General features: G+C 44.7%; 1 protein-coding gene across 1 annotated transcript in view; it reads left to right on the forward strand.

Annotated features, from left to right (window-relative positions):
- PRMT5 (protein arginine methyltransferase 5) overlaps positions 1 to 15,179 on the forward strand; it is a 61,899-nt gene that overhangs the window by 17,450 nt on the left and 29,270 nt on the right. The window contains exons 7-10 of the mRNA XM_040354271.1: positions 2,424 to 2,587; positions 2,937 to 3,098; positions 3,287 to 3,364; positions 5,609 to 5,667. Of these exons, the coding sequence (XP_040210205.1) occupies positions 2,424 to 2,587; positions 2,937 to 3,098; positions 3,287 to 3,364; positions 5,609 to 5,667 (463 nt within the window). The remainder of the gene's footprint in view (positions 1 to 2,423; positions 2,588 to 2,936; positions 3,099 to 3,286; positions 3,365 to 5,608; positions 5,668 to 15,179) is intronic.

Consider the following 15,179-nt stretch of genomic DNA (forward strand, 5'->3'; position numbering starts at 1 on the left):
TTCTACCGTGCCTCTGGACAGTGGTCACGACGGATGCCAGCCTCTCCGGTTGGGGGGGCATTTGGGGCACCCAGTCAGCCCAAGGGCGTTGGACTCAGGAGTCCCGCCTACCGATCAATATTCTGGAGCTCTGAGCAATCGAGCTGTGCCTTGCCGGATGGTCCCTGGATCTGCAGGGCCGACCGGTCAGGATCCAGTCCGACAACGCCATGGCGTACGTCAATCATCAGGGAGGCACAGGGAGCTCAGCTGCAGCGACGGACGTCGCACACATCCTTCGGTGGGCCCAAAAGGTTTGTACAGAATTGGCAAGCCGACTTTCTAAGTCGCACAACTCTGGATCAAGGGGAGTGGTCTCTCCACCCGGAGGTGTTTCAGGGTCTGTGCCAAAGATGGGGCACTCCAGACGTGGACCTCCTATTGGAAGGTGCCACGGTTCATGGCCAGGTCAAGGGACCAGTGGGCGGACACGTTGGTGACAGCCTTGGGGTCGCTATCGCCTGATTTACGCCTTCCCTCCTCTGAAGCTTCTTCCTCATCCGCTGCGCAGAGTGGAAGCCGAGGGGATTCCAACAATCCTGATCGCCCCAGACTGGCCGCGCCGTTCCTGGTACACGGACCTGGTGCGTCTGGTGGCAGACGCCCCTTGGCGTCTACCCCTGAGACAAGATTTTCTGTCGCAAGGTCCGATCTACCACCCTGCTTTACAGTCACTGGCTTTAACGGCATGGCTGTTGAGAGCCAGCTACTGAAGGACCGAGGCCTATCAGGCTCGGTGGTTTCTACCATGCTGCATGCACAGAAGTCTACCTCACGTAGGATTTACCATCATACGTGGAAGGCCTACATCTCTGTGTGAGGAGATGAAGTGACACCCCCGTACATACGTGGTGTCCCGGATTCTGCTGTTTCTACAGCAGGGAGTGGAACAGGCTCTCGCCTTGAGTACGGTCAAGAGTCAGATTTCTGCTCTGGCTGTTTACTTTTAGAGACCCTTGGCTGCGCACTCCTTGATACGCACATTTGTGCAGGGGGTCCGGCATGTGGCCCCTCCGGTGCACCCTCCACTGCCCCCATGGGACTTGAATTTGGTCCTCTCGGTGCTTCAACAAGCTCCCTTTTGAGGACATTCGGAAGATCCCCTTGTTGACTGTCACAGAAGGTGGTTGTTCTGGTTGCGATTACCTCGATCAGACGTGTATCTGAACTGGCGGCCTTGTCCTGCAAGGCCCCCTACTTGGTCATCCATAAGGATAAGGTGGTGCTGTGTCCGCAGCCTTCTTTTCTCCTGAAGGTTGTTTCGGCTTTTCACATTAATGAGGACATTGTTCTTCCATCCTTATGTCCTCAGCCGAAGAACCCGATGGAGGCCACTTTACATTCCCTGGATGTGGTTCGGGCCCTCCGAGTGTACTTATCGGCAACGGCTCCGTTCCGGAAGTCGGACTCACTGTTCGTGTCGGTGACTGGTCCTAGAAAGGGCCTGGCAGTCTCGTCGGCCACCATTTCTAGGTGGATCCGACAGGTTGTGCTTCAGGCCTATGCCCTGAAGGGGCGGGCGCCTCCTTTTCGGGTCACAGCGCATTCGACAAGGGCGATCGGTGCCTCTTGGGCTTTCCGACATCAAGCCTCTGTGTTGCAGGTGTGTAAGGCAGCGACCTGGTCGTCGGTCCACACGTTTTCAAAGTTTTACAAGGTGGATGTGAGTGCATCTTCTGATGCCTCCTTCGGCCGCAGGGTGTTACAGGCGGCAGTTTAAGGTTGGAGTTCCTCCGTTGAGTAACTCCAGTTTTGTTTGGGGTGAAGTTTTGTTTGCTGTGTTTTCCCACCCCTCGAAATTTTTAGGAGCTACGTCGCACAACCGCTCAATTGTCGGTTAAAGCGGCGCAGTGCCGAATCACAAAAAGTGGCCAAGTCATTGACCAGCAAAATGGTCCGGGGCTGAAGTGATTAATGTAGGCACTTTGGGTGTGGATCCATCTTTCTGGATTTTTACACGGTTTTAAAACTAGGTTTAGGAATATGAAGTTCCAGTGAACCGGTACACTTATACTGTCTTAATAGACATTGCTCACAATGCACCTTCACTTTGGAGGGCATTAATATTAGAATATGTGTACACCTATACACAATACATGAGGGGGAGAGTATGACCATGGTCAGCAGGGTGAATCTGCCTAGTGGGGGAACAGACGGCAATAAAAACCTAATGGGTGTTCTAATTTATTTCTACGCTGTCTAAAAGTGAAAATTTCTTTTAATAGTGAGGATGACATCTTCAAACTATCCATCTTCCAAAACTTGCCAACAGTGACCACGTTAAATATTTTTATATGGACAAGTTTCTTATAATTGTTTAACTGTACGTACATTTTAGTTTTAAACCTTGTCTGACCAGATCTATTATTTCGTTATACCCTTAGCTATTGAAATGGGTGCTGACCTGCCTAGTAGCAGTATTATCGACCGTTGGTTAGGAGAACCCATCAAGGCAGCCATTCTCCCTACCTGCATTTTTCTAACCAACAAGAAAGGATTTCCTGTTCTATCCAAAGTGCACCAGCGCCTTATCTTTCGATTATTTAAGGTAAGACAGTGTACACTTTCGGGAGAGCATGAGTATTAAGCTAGCCATACATTCAGATTCTTTGGTTCAGGCCAGAGGTTGAAACAAGCAAAATCTACACTAGATTCCTCCAATGTTTACCAGCACAGTTGGAGAAATCTCCACTGATGACAATTGTATTTGGACAGCCGGCACTCGCATCTGTCTAAATACCCGAATAATGACTGCATCCTATTGGCCGACAGTGCCAACAGGGCCACCCAAGGCTTGACTTTTGTCTGATTGCCTGAATCGGCCAAATTGTGTGCCATGTATGGTAGGTTTAACTGTTTGCTGCTTATACTGATCCTTTTGTTTCTCTGCTTTACAGCTGGAGGTGCAGTTTGTGATTTCCGGCTCACATCATCACTCGGAGAAAGATTTTTGTTCATATTTACAGTATCTAGAGTATTTAAGTCAAAACCGACCTCCTCCAAATGCTTATGAGATGTTTGCCAAAGGATATGAGGATTATTTGCAGTCCCCGCTACAGGTAATCATTTTATTCAATAAAAGATTGCTGACCTCTCCTAGAAATTCTAGTTAGCAGCGTGTCATGCTAATGTGTTTGGCTGGGGAGCTTGCATTTTCAGAAGCAGGCCAGTAATGGCAGCCTATATATATATATAAACTGTTGTCATTTAATGAAATGTCATTTGACGAATACATTTTATTTTTTAGCCTTTGATGGATAATTTGGAATCTCAGACATATGAAGTATTTGAGAAGGATCCAGTGAAATACTCTCAGTACCAACAGGTACAGTTGCATGTTGCCATAGACATTTTGTTTTGAGTATATTATTAGATATGCTGTTTTTACCATGTATTTCCTAGATAAAATGTTACACTCCACTGAGGCTACAAAATGAGTTTAGGGAACGTGTCCTGCTTGCCAGGGACTTTTTTCATTTAGGCATATCTGCAGTGCACCAGGTAAACCAATAACTTGCATACACTTGCTATGTTGCCTTTATTGTGGTGTTTTTTTCTTCTGTTTAGTAATTCCCATCCCCACGTTTGTAGTTATTGGAGAGGTTGGAAATCGTGTTACATGGATGTTATCGCCTCATCACACAACCTCCTTCCTCAACCAGATTAAAGCCTAGTACAAACGGCCAAATGTCAGGCGCAATTCTATTGAACCAGCCAAAATTTGGCTCATGTGTACGGCAGCCAGGCCAGCTTCTGTCGAGGGTTCATGACCGAAAAAGGTCTGCTGCCAAGCAACCGAACATCACTCTCAGCCAATGTGGCTTGGAGAGCTGACCCGAGTGTTCTGGCTATTACAGCAGGGGAGATTGCTGTACCAACATTGGATTGCTAGTACAGCGGCTCTTATCTGAGCTTTTTTTTTTTTCCAGCTTGCTGGGTTAAACGGGGGGGAAATAAAGTGTGTGTGTGTGTGTGTGAAGCTTTAGTTGCAGCATGACCCTGCTAGAGAGGTTTTCTTGTATTCTAAAAGCAACATCAGGTATCCATCATTTTGTTAACTTTTACCTCCAAGTAAGCCTACAATAAGGCTTATCTGTAGGTTAGGGGAGCTCAACGTTTTGAAGAGCGAGGGCCACTTAGTAACCGGTCACTGGCCACAATAAGCAGAGCGGGTGGATGGGAGGAACGGACATGGACACAGCCCACTATACTCTATATTTTTTTTTTTGCAGATAGGATCAGAGTTAAAAAGAATAAAAAACAAGGCGGTTTGTGTCTGCCACTTCTTAGAGGTGCATGGAGTGTCGAATTGGGTCAGACTGTGAAAGAGGCCCAAGGCTGCTTCCACACATGTGCTGCAGTTTTTTCTGCACAGTGGGTGCAACAGTTTTCCTTTTTGGCTTTCCTGCACTTTGCAATAGACTTCTATTATATTCTGCAAGTTGGTGAGCTTTCTAAAAGTGCACCAAAACTCGCAGGTAGCAGAAGTCTATGGCTCAGTGCAGGTAACCTGCAGATCAGTTTGAAAGAAGCCCTGTAACCACTGTAGAAGTAATATGCCCATATATATACACTGTGATTTTAGTAGTAAAATGACCTTTAATAACCGTATTCTATTCCAGAGCAGGAGGTCGCGGGCCACATTAGAGGGCTCCGTGGACCACATGTGGCCACTGGTTGGGCACCCCTGCTGTAGGAAAAAAAACTCCTTTTACGGTTTAGGAGATATTCCTCTTGCAATGAGCCGCTGAATGCAGCGGCGCAAAGGGGATTCTCGGCTGAAGGCATGACCGACACCGGACCTTGCTGGAAAGAAGTCTCCCGTGCATGCAATGACATTGCGGCTCCAGCCCCTCACAGCGCTGGAGCCGCGATACCCGGAAGACATGCCGAGGCAACATGTCAGCTACCGCTGCGTGGCCCGGGTGAGTTACCGACGCCTCGTTCTAAGGTAAGTATTTTATAATGAGCTAGCTCATTATGCCTTACAGGTTTCATAAAAAAAAAAGTTCAGTGGCTATACAACCGCTTTAGAGATCTCTTCTACTCCTCCTCCTATGTCAATGGGTTCAGTGGCATTTGTGCAACCATGAGCCTTTAATTTTGTGTATAGCGCCATCAATTTAACACGGCGCTATATATAATAGAGATAACATGCAAACTCCAGGCAGGTAGTGCTATGGTTGGGATTTGAACAGACAACCCTAGTGCTGCTAGGCGGAAGTACTAACCACTTGGTAACTAGTGAGCTGTTGGTATGAGGGCGCATCCAAAGTATATACCAATAGGAACCCAATTGAGCATTGAGTTCTCCGGAAAGTGTCACAACCAGCCAACATGCTTTTTTAAATGAGCAATTGCAGCCTATGTATTGTAATAGATTTTCTTTAAAGCCCCACCCTGGGATTAGGAGGGAGAGTACTTATGTGAGTAAATTTGACTTCTAAATGAAACGGCAAAAAATGCATAATATAATGGGTTGGAGGAGGAAAGGAAGAGTAAAAAGAAAATGTTTTAGCCAGAAGTGAAGCTTTAATATGGAAAGTCTGACAGTTTGTTTCCTATTCAGGCTGTATATAAGTGTCTGCTGGACAGAGTCCCAGAGGAAGAAAAGGATACCAACATACAGTAAGTGTGCTTTTGATTGGTATGTATTTATCTGATAATTGTACTGCCTTTGCAATCGGGTCAGTCTTTATATTGTATTTTTGGTGGTAGTGTCGTGGGTTTTGTTTTTTCCTCTGTTTTTAATGTCGGTGTGTTTTTTAAAGTAGTCTTCTTTCCTATACTGACTGTAACGGTCACCACCGTTTACGACCTTCCATCCCATCCAAGACAGCTTATCGACACTCCAATCAACAGGAACCGATCCATAAGAATTCCCCCCCAGACACGAGACGCACAGCTCTGTGCTTCTGGTTTCAAATGTAATGATACTTTAATGGTTTCTTCTCAGTCTTATATACAGTACAACCATGTGACAGTATTCAAAGGGACAATGAGATCTCCACCCCCCTAATCACACACTAAGGCTAATTACTTAACATTCCTTAATCAACAACAAAACACCTTCACCCACTCCGTCTCCTAGGCAGACATTTCGTCTCCGCATACAGCTTGACACCTCTGAGCATCACTAGGCTGTAGACAGTGTTATCACACATAAACAGTTTTTAGCATGCATAATTATAGGTCTGGGAGCAGACCTGGGATTAACACCTGTCCATTACAACACCTTTACACAAGGACAATGGAATGTCTTCCAAGCCCTGATTCAATTAGCGTGTCACTAGAAATGAGTCATAGAATATTCTTTGCAGGCATTTAAGGAATATACTGTAAATCACTATCCACGCCAAAACAATCCAACATCTTGCAGTATCTCAAAATCCTGCAATACGAACTATCTGTGATGTCAAATCTCATGTAATTAGTGGGAATGCTTTAATAAGCATTCCCAGTATTGATATTCGTTTTTTATTCTTAATTTTAATTTTATTATTCCGTACGTTTTTTGGCTCTGCGTAACTTCTGCATACTTTCAGCTATTGAGACCATTCAACTTTTAAAATGTTCATCTCGTTCAGCTAACGATGGGACTTCAAGTTTTTTTGTACTATTTATACTTTTTAAAATATTAAGCTTTTAGACACTTTTTTTTAACATTGAAGTCAATGAGAACATCCTTTTTCCTGCTTCAAAACACACGTTCTGCCAAAAGTTTCAGCTCCTTCATACTTTCACTTACAGACACCAAACAAACTTTAAAGCGGTCACAAAATATTCAGCTATCCAAACATGACTTTTTAGATTGATATCTTATACGGTTTTTGTGAAAACGCAATTTACGTTTAGTGATTTTTTTATCGGTTATAATGTAATCCTATGGAGCAGGTTTAGAGTGTCATGTGACCTTTAGAGTGGAGATCTTTGAAAACAAAAATTATCTTTAAAAAAAGGGCGAACAAATTGCTCTCACGCCCACAAGATCTACTTGTCATACACAATTTATATATCAAAACGTAGGTATGCTTGTCTGGTTTCAGGCAATGTGATCAGTTTTGCGATAGGCATTTGACTTTTAGTTCCAGGAGCTTCTAAAGGACAAGTGCCTCAAACGCCCTCCCATTGACCGTCATGTTAAAAAGTAAAAAAAAAATTCCTGCAAAACACACAAAGACGCTCTTTTCTAAATCGCTGACATGGCCACATTTTTAAGTTTATCAACATAAATTTCATATTGATGCGTTCACAAAAGCCTTGTGTTTCAAATGGTGTAGTCGCTGTATCGATCGCATGTACGGTTGTGGATTTATCACATTTTGTTTGAAGGCTTCGATAACTGATTTTGCGTGTGGATGAAAGCGTTTCTAATGGTATTTTGATTCCCTAAATAGCTTTCCTTACCTCAGTGCAGTCCTCCTCCCCCACCTCATGTGGAGAAAGCCTCTTGAGGGGGGAGGGGCGACCAGGCAAGTCAGGACACTCTCTATATTGCAGATAGAGAAAGGAGCTGTGTGATATTAGGCTTTATAAGTACTGAAGGAACACTGCTTGTATGTCCTAATGATAGTGTAGTGGTTATGGTGAATGGCTTTGGTGCGGGCTCAGCAATTCAGCATTCCCACTCGCATTTTCCTCAGGAAATGCATTGTCTAGTTCATGAATTATGATTCACTTGCCACTCCATGCCCAAAGGGCACAGAGTGGACTCAGACCCAAGAGTTATCAGTGACGATGACACAGGAGTATCCCCCATCCTCACAAAGTCTTTGGGTGTCACGGGTCATTCCGTTACACTGACCCTTGCAAAAAAAAGATGTATATACTTATTTATTCTCAGCCCGTTCCAGTCATGTGCTAGCCAGTGATGGCTGCAGGGGGGAGAGGGCTCTCAACAGCAGCTGGGAATGCCTGGGAGTTCCCAGCATAGTTGGAGAACTGATCAGTGTGTTCTGTTTAGTGTGGTCAGTTATTAACCACTTGAAAACCAGGCTTTTTCTGGCACTTTGTGTACAAGTTTAAATCAGTATTTTTCTCAAATCGCCTTTCAGGACAACCTTGGAGAGAGCGCAGCTCCGCCTCTTCTGTAGGAAACACCCACAGGCTTTAAATCCCTCCTCTTCCACCATGGCTTCAGTTATTGTGTTTCCTCCGCCATGGTGGAAGCATCAGGTTGGAGCCAGGGAGCTGCGTTCTCTCCAAGGCTGGAGACAGGCTTTTCCCTCATTGTTTTCCTTTTTGTACCTTTTAAGGGGGGATGCTCCGGAGTCCTCTGGTCTCGCCTGCTCACGGGAGCTTTGGGATCCATAGGGGATGCGGCGTCTGGTGCCCGGAGTCCGCAGGTTTTGGCCCCGGTGGTCGGGCAGGTACCGTTTCTTTCAAAGAAACATGTCCTGCATGTCGGTTCCGGGTCCTGGTCTGGCGGGTGACGTCACGCCGGCGACGCAGCGTTTCCTGTGGAGGCGTGGCGCTTGTGGCTCCTGGAACGCAGGGACTAGAGGGCGGGTTCTCTGACCGGCGCTTCCGGCTCCTATTGATGACGCGGAGCCCGGGAAACTCAAAAACCCAGCGTTTTCCTCTACAGCTGTCTCTCTGCAATGGAGGAAAGAGTTACAGCGATGGCGGATGCAGGCGCCGTCAGCACCGGTCAGGCCCAGGTAAGAGGGGTACAATGGTGCCTTTATTCTGATCCTTATGGGCTTACTATTGTTGTCTTTGTTGTTTCCTCCCTATGGGAGCCTGCTCTGCTCTGATGGAAGCTTGTGCTGGGCCATCTAGCAGAATCTCTGGTGGTTGCTATGTTTTATCTTTCTTCTTAAAGGGGACATTTTTCACTCTGGTGGTGGTATTAGCACGGTGGTGGTTTCCCTTGCTTAGCTAATAGAGCTTTGATTTAAATCAGTTTAATTTCTTGTTTCAGGAGAAAACTGCTAGTAAAACTAAACCAGCAAATCCACCAAGCCAAAGGAAATGTCCTTCCTGTAAAAACCCTCTGAGAGACTCTTGGCAGAAAGCCATGTGTAGATCGTGTATTAAAGAACTAGTTGAAGAGGAATCTTCTCAACAAATTAAAGAATTATTTTCATCAGTCAGGGAACTTTCGGACTCGCTTAGTTCAGTTAAATCCATGCTAGTACAGAGTTCGGTCCATACTGAGCCCCAGCAACCACCAGCAAGCCCACGAGCTTCCACCTCCAGGCCAGTAGTGGTGGACTCTGGGGATGAAGGGACAAGTACTCTTCCCTCACTTATAGATTCTGAGGAAGAGGAAGAAGAGGATGCTAGCAGAACCTCTAAATATAAATTATCCCTGGAGGATGTGGATGAACTTTTAGGTGCAATCTACACTACCCTTGATATTCAGGAGGAAAGAGTACAACTATCAGTCCATGATAAAATGTACCAGGGTATGGATGACTCCAAACATAGAGTCTTTCCTGTTCATAAAGTGTTATCTGACACAGTTAAGAAAGAATGGAAAGATCCGGAAAAAGGTCCCTTCCTACCTAAATCTCTTAAGAGAAGATTTCCCTTTGAAAATAAAGAAACTGAGGTTTGGAATAAGAAACCCAGAGTGGATGCTGCCTTTTCACAGGTTTCTAGAAGGACAGATCTGGCCTTTCAAGACATGGGGGTCTTGAAAGATGCGATGGACAAAAGAGCAGATGCTCTCCTTAAAAAAGCTTGGGACTCCGCATCCGCCAGCCTTAAACCAGCCATGGCTTCCACGGTGGTAGCAAGAAACCTGGAATGCTGGGTAGAGAAACTGAAGGGCCACATTGAAGCAGGCACCCATAGGAAAGACCTTTTAGACTCCTTTCCTCTAATCCTTAATGCAATTAAGTACATGGCTGATGCATCAGCCGAATCAATTAAAATGGCAGCCAGATCCTCTGCACTTGTCAATTCAGCTAGGCGTGCAGTCTGGCTAAAAACATGGTCAGGGGATACAGCCTCAAAGATTAAACTTTGTGGCATCCCTTTTTCAGGGGATTTTCTTTTTGGGCCAGACCTGGAAACAGTCTTAGATAGAACGGCCGATAAAAAGAAGGCTTTCCCAGCCAAGAAGAAACAGACGTTTTAAAAAGAATTTTCGTGCTGTTCAACAACCCTACAAAAATAGAGAAGATGTCAACAAAAAACGTTGGATTCCTCAAAAGGGTAGGGGAAGAGGTGGGGTTCTCTTCAGATCTCCTCCAGATCAAACCCCTAAAGACAAATGACAAAACTACTCCAGTAGGGGGAAGATTGTCATCCTTTCTCCCTCAGTGGAGTCAAATATCCACAAGCCCTTTCGTAAAGAACATCATTTCACAGGGTTACAAACTGGAATTCTCGGAGTGTCCGCCAAGCAGGTTTTACATTACAGCCCTTCCAAGAGACCAGGAAAAGGCTTCGGCCATGATGAACCTTTTACAGGATCTGATTCAACAAGAAGTCATTGTCCAGGTCCCGAAACAGCAGGAGGGTCGGTTTTATTCCCATATATTTCTTGTAAAAAAACCTTCAGGCAAATACCGGTTGATTCTGAATCTAAAGATCCTGAACAGATCAATTCGGTACAAACACTTCCGTATGGACACAATTTACTCCATCACAAAACTGCTGTCTCCAGGCTGCTTCATGGCATCCCTGGACCTAAGGGATGCCTATTTGCATGTGCCAATAGCACCAGCTTCCCAAAAATTCCTTCGCCTGGCCATCAATCTGGGAACATCAGTATGGCATCTCCAATTCAGGGCCCTACCATTTGGCCTGTCATCTTCCCCCAGAGTTTTCACAAAGATTATGGCGGAAGCCCTGGAGCCTCTAAAACTGAGAGGGATCTCGGTCGTGCCATACCTGGACGACCTATTATTTTTCGCAGATTCCAGGGATCAGCTTGTGACGAACCTCCAAACGTCACAGACTCATCTCAAAAATCTAGGTTGGATTTTGAATTTAGAAAAATCGCATCTAGATCCCTCTCGGGAGATGAGGTTTCTGGGCTACACCCTAAACTCAGTAGTGCAAAAAGTGTTCCTGCCTCAGGAAAAGATAGACAAAATCTTTTCAGCAGTGGGTCAGATCCAGACGAACCTTTCAGTACCAGTCAGAACAGTTATGTCAGTTCTGGGCCTTCTTACAGCTACAATTCCAGCAGTCCAGTGGGCAAGACTGCACTCCAGACCACTCCAGAAAAACATCTTGCAGGTCTGGTCACACCAGGTGCCGTTCGAAAAACGTTTCAAACTATCTGCGAAAGTGAAACGAGCACTATGGTGGTGGAGGGACCCTTCCAATCTAACGAAAGGTCTCCCATGGTTTTTTCCCCTGGACAAGCGTCTAACAACCGATGCAAGCTCCTGGGGTTGGGGAGCCCATCTGGAGGGTCAAACCGCTCAAGGCACGTGGTCAAAAATAGAGGCAAAAAAATCGTCAAATTGGCGAGAATTGAAAGCCATTCATTTGGGTCTGATAGCTTTTCAACAGGAGGTCAAAGGACATCATGTACAGATTCTGTCAGACAATACGACGGCAGTGATCTATGTTAAAGCAAGGGGGAACCAGGAGCAAAGGGCTCATGGACTTAGCCAATCAACTTCTGTCATGGGCGGAAATAAATGTGGCCTCCCTATCGGCAGTCCATCTGAAGGGATCACAAAATCTCCTAGCAGATCTGCTAAGCAGAAAAAGAGTGGTGGAAGCAGAATGGAGTCTGAACCAGGAAGTGTTCGATATGATATCGGAGGAATGGGGACATCCCCAAGTGGACCTGTTTTCAAGTCAACAAAATACGAAGGTCCAGGAATTCTTTTCTATTCACAGAATGGATCAGGCAGTGGGGATAGACGCCCTAGCACACCCATGGAATTACCGGCTGTGTTACGCCTTTCCCCCTTTTCCACTAATTCCTCTGGTCCTAAGGAAATTCAGGGAGGAAAACACCAACTTGCTCCTGATCGCTCCTTTTTGGCCAAAAAGGCCTTGGTTTGCAACTCTTTTGAACCTGGCCTCAAAACCTCCCTGGAAATTACCATACAGGAAGGATCTATTGACACAGGGCTCTGTGTGCCATCCGGAAGCAAGCAGGCTACATCTAAGTGCTTGGTTTCTGAAGAAGACCTTCTAAAATCTAAAGGACTTTCTGATAAAGTAGTTAAAACTCTACTATCAAGTAGAAAAGAGGTAACTAGGTCCATCTACCTCAAAGTATGGAAGAAATGTAACTCTTGGTGTTCTTCCAAAAATTTCGAAATCAAGAGTACTATTTCAGTTCTGGAATTTCTCCATGAAGGAATGGAGAAAGGTCTAGCCGCCAGCACCCTGAAAACACAGGTAGCGGCTCTCTCAGTTTATCTTGAAAGATCTTTATCCAAAGAAACTTTATTTTCTAGATTTTTTAGGGCTCTGGCTCGAAATAGACCGATAGCCCTCAAAGTTTTCCCTTGTTGGGACTTATCTATTGTTTTGCAAGGTCTCACGGGAGCTCCGTTTGAACCTCTACAGAGTGCATCGTTAAAAAATTTAGTTCTCAAAACAATTTTTTTAGTTGCCATTACATCAGCAAGGAGAATCAGTGAGCTCCAAGCTCTAGCAATTAAGGAACCCTTCCTTAGAGTTTTGCCAGACCGAGTGGTCCTTCAAACGGATCCAGCCTTCCTACCGAAAGTAGCCTCAACCTTCCATCGGTCGCAAGAAATAATTCTACCAACATTTTCCTCAGTTCCGGCTAATGCAGGAGAAGAAGCTTTCCATACACTGGATGTAAGGAGATGTCTGTTACAGTTCCTTTCCGTCACCAAGGAGTTCAGGAAATCAAACGCTCTTTTTGTGGTATTCTCCGGTTCCCGAAAAGGGGAAAAAGCTTCTAAGAGTACGCTCGGTAGGTGGCTTAGACAAGCAATTTCTGAAGCCTATCAAGCAAAAGGAGAAGTTCCTCCTTCTGGGATCGCTGCTCACTCTACAAGGTCAACCGCAGTTTCCTGGGCCGAAAGGGCCGGTGCTACGCCTGATCAGATCTGTAAGGCTGCTACTTGGTCCAGTTTTTCAACTTTTATTCGGCACTACAGGTTGGACTTGCTGTCGGCCGCAGATCAAGCCTTCGGCAGGAAGGTACTGCAGGCAGTAGTCCCACCCTAGGGTAAGTTACTTGGTTATCCTCTCCAAGGTTGTCCTGAAAGGCGATTTGAGAAAGGCCTAGTTAGACTTACCGGTGACGGTATTTCTAAGAGCCTTTCAGGACAACCGCTATTTCCCTCCCTAAAATGTATATAAAAAAGTAAAGTATGTATCTATCATGGTGTTGTGGTTCTCTGTGCTTTGTTTTCCAGTGCCGGAGGCCACACAATAACTGAAGCCATGGTGGAAGAGGAGGGATTTAAAGCCTGTGGGTGTTTCCTACAGAAGAGGCGGAGCTGCGCTCTCTCCAAGGTTGTCCTGAAAGGCTCTTAGAAATACCGTCACCGATAAGTCTAACTAGGCCTTTTTGCTAGCAAATTACTTCTAACCCCCAAACATATCATCTATCTTTTTTTTTTTTTTTTTTTCAGAGACCCTAGGAAATAAAAATTGCAGCGATCACCATTTTATGTCGCACTATTTGCACAAATTTTTCAAATGCTATTTTTTTTTTATTTTCCACACACAAAAAAAAAAACCTTCCTACCCAGGCCAATTTTCAGCTTTTAGTGCTAACACAAATGTAGCCTTTTGGTGGTATTTAATCACCATTTATTTTTTTCTTTGCTACACAAATAAAAAAATAAAACTTAATAAAAAAAAATTGCGAATTTTCTCCTTCACTGATGTGCGCTGATTATCTATGTACATTCCCCTGTGACCAGGGCCGCCATCAGGGGGGTACAGGCATTACACCTGTAAGGGGCCCGGAGGTCCCCAGGGGCCCGGATGGCAACCCCCTTTAAAAAAAAAAAATTTTTTTTTTTTTTTTTTTTTTTTTTTTTAGAGGTCCGTAGGTCCCCAGGGGCCCGGAGGCCCCCGGATGGTAACCCCCCCTTTTTTATTTATTTTTTATAAAAAAAATATTTTATTTATATTTTTTTTATTTTTTAATAAAGGGCCATTTTTTTTTTTTAGAGGTCCGGAGGTCCCCATATATATATAATACTATTATTATTATTATTATCAAAGGGCTCAGAGGTCCCCAGGGCCCCATGTGTGGCAAATCCCCCCCTTTTTTTTTTATAAATGTTTATTTTTTTATTTTTGTTTATATATATATATATATATATAATTATTAAAGGGCCCTGAGGTCCCCAGATGGCAACCCCCCTTTTTTTTCCATAAATGTTTATTTTAATTTAAATATATATATATATATATATATATATATATATAATTTTTTTTTATTATTAAAGGGCCCAGAGGTTTCTTTTTTTCATTTTTATTAAAGGGCCCAGAGGTCCCGGATGTCAACCCCCCTTTTTTGTAATTTCTATATATATATATATATATATATATATATATATATATATATATATATTACACATACACGCACACACACACAATCATTTATATATATTATTAAAGGGCCCAGAGGTCCCCAGATGGCTACCCCCTTTTTTTTATATATATATATATATATATATATATATATATATATATATTTTTCTTTCTTCTTTTTTGTGTAAAGGGCCCCCCCGCTTCTCAATCCGCGGCAGCCCCCGCTTCTCAATTTCAGGCGGCAGCACCCCCCCCCCCCCCCGGTTCTCTGCTCCAGGGGGCCCATGCCTGAAGCTGTGTAAGGGGCCCCATAATTCCTGATGGCGGCCCTGCCTGTGACACTTAATTTCCTCATGCTGTGACAGCGCGTGAGATAGGAATTTCCTATAACCGGCAAGTCTGTTTTACATTGTGATCAGCTGTGATGCGATACAGCTGATTACATGGTAAAAGGCCCACTGTGATTGGCCCCTTTACCCTGATCTGTGTCCACAAAGCGCACTAGATGCATGTCCCGGGGGGGCGTGCAGTGTGGCATGGTTCCTGGAGGACATAAGTGAACGCCTTCGTGAAACAGATCTGCAAAGCGATTAAAGGAATTTGAAAACGACAGCGGGATCAGGTTAAAAATTGGGTTACAGGGGTCTTGGAAATCTTAAAGACTGCTTTATGAATGCTAGTGTTTGGACTGC

This window comes from Rana temporaria, chromosome 1 (assembly GCF_905171775.1).
Source record: "Rana temporaria chromosome 1, aRanTem1.1, whole genome shotgun sequence".
Lineage (NCBI taxonomy): Eukaryota > Metazoa > Chordata > Amphibia > Anura > Ranidae > Rana > Rana temporaria.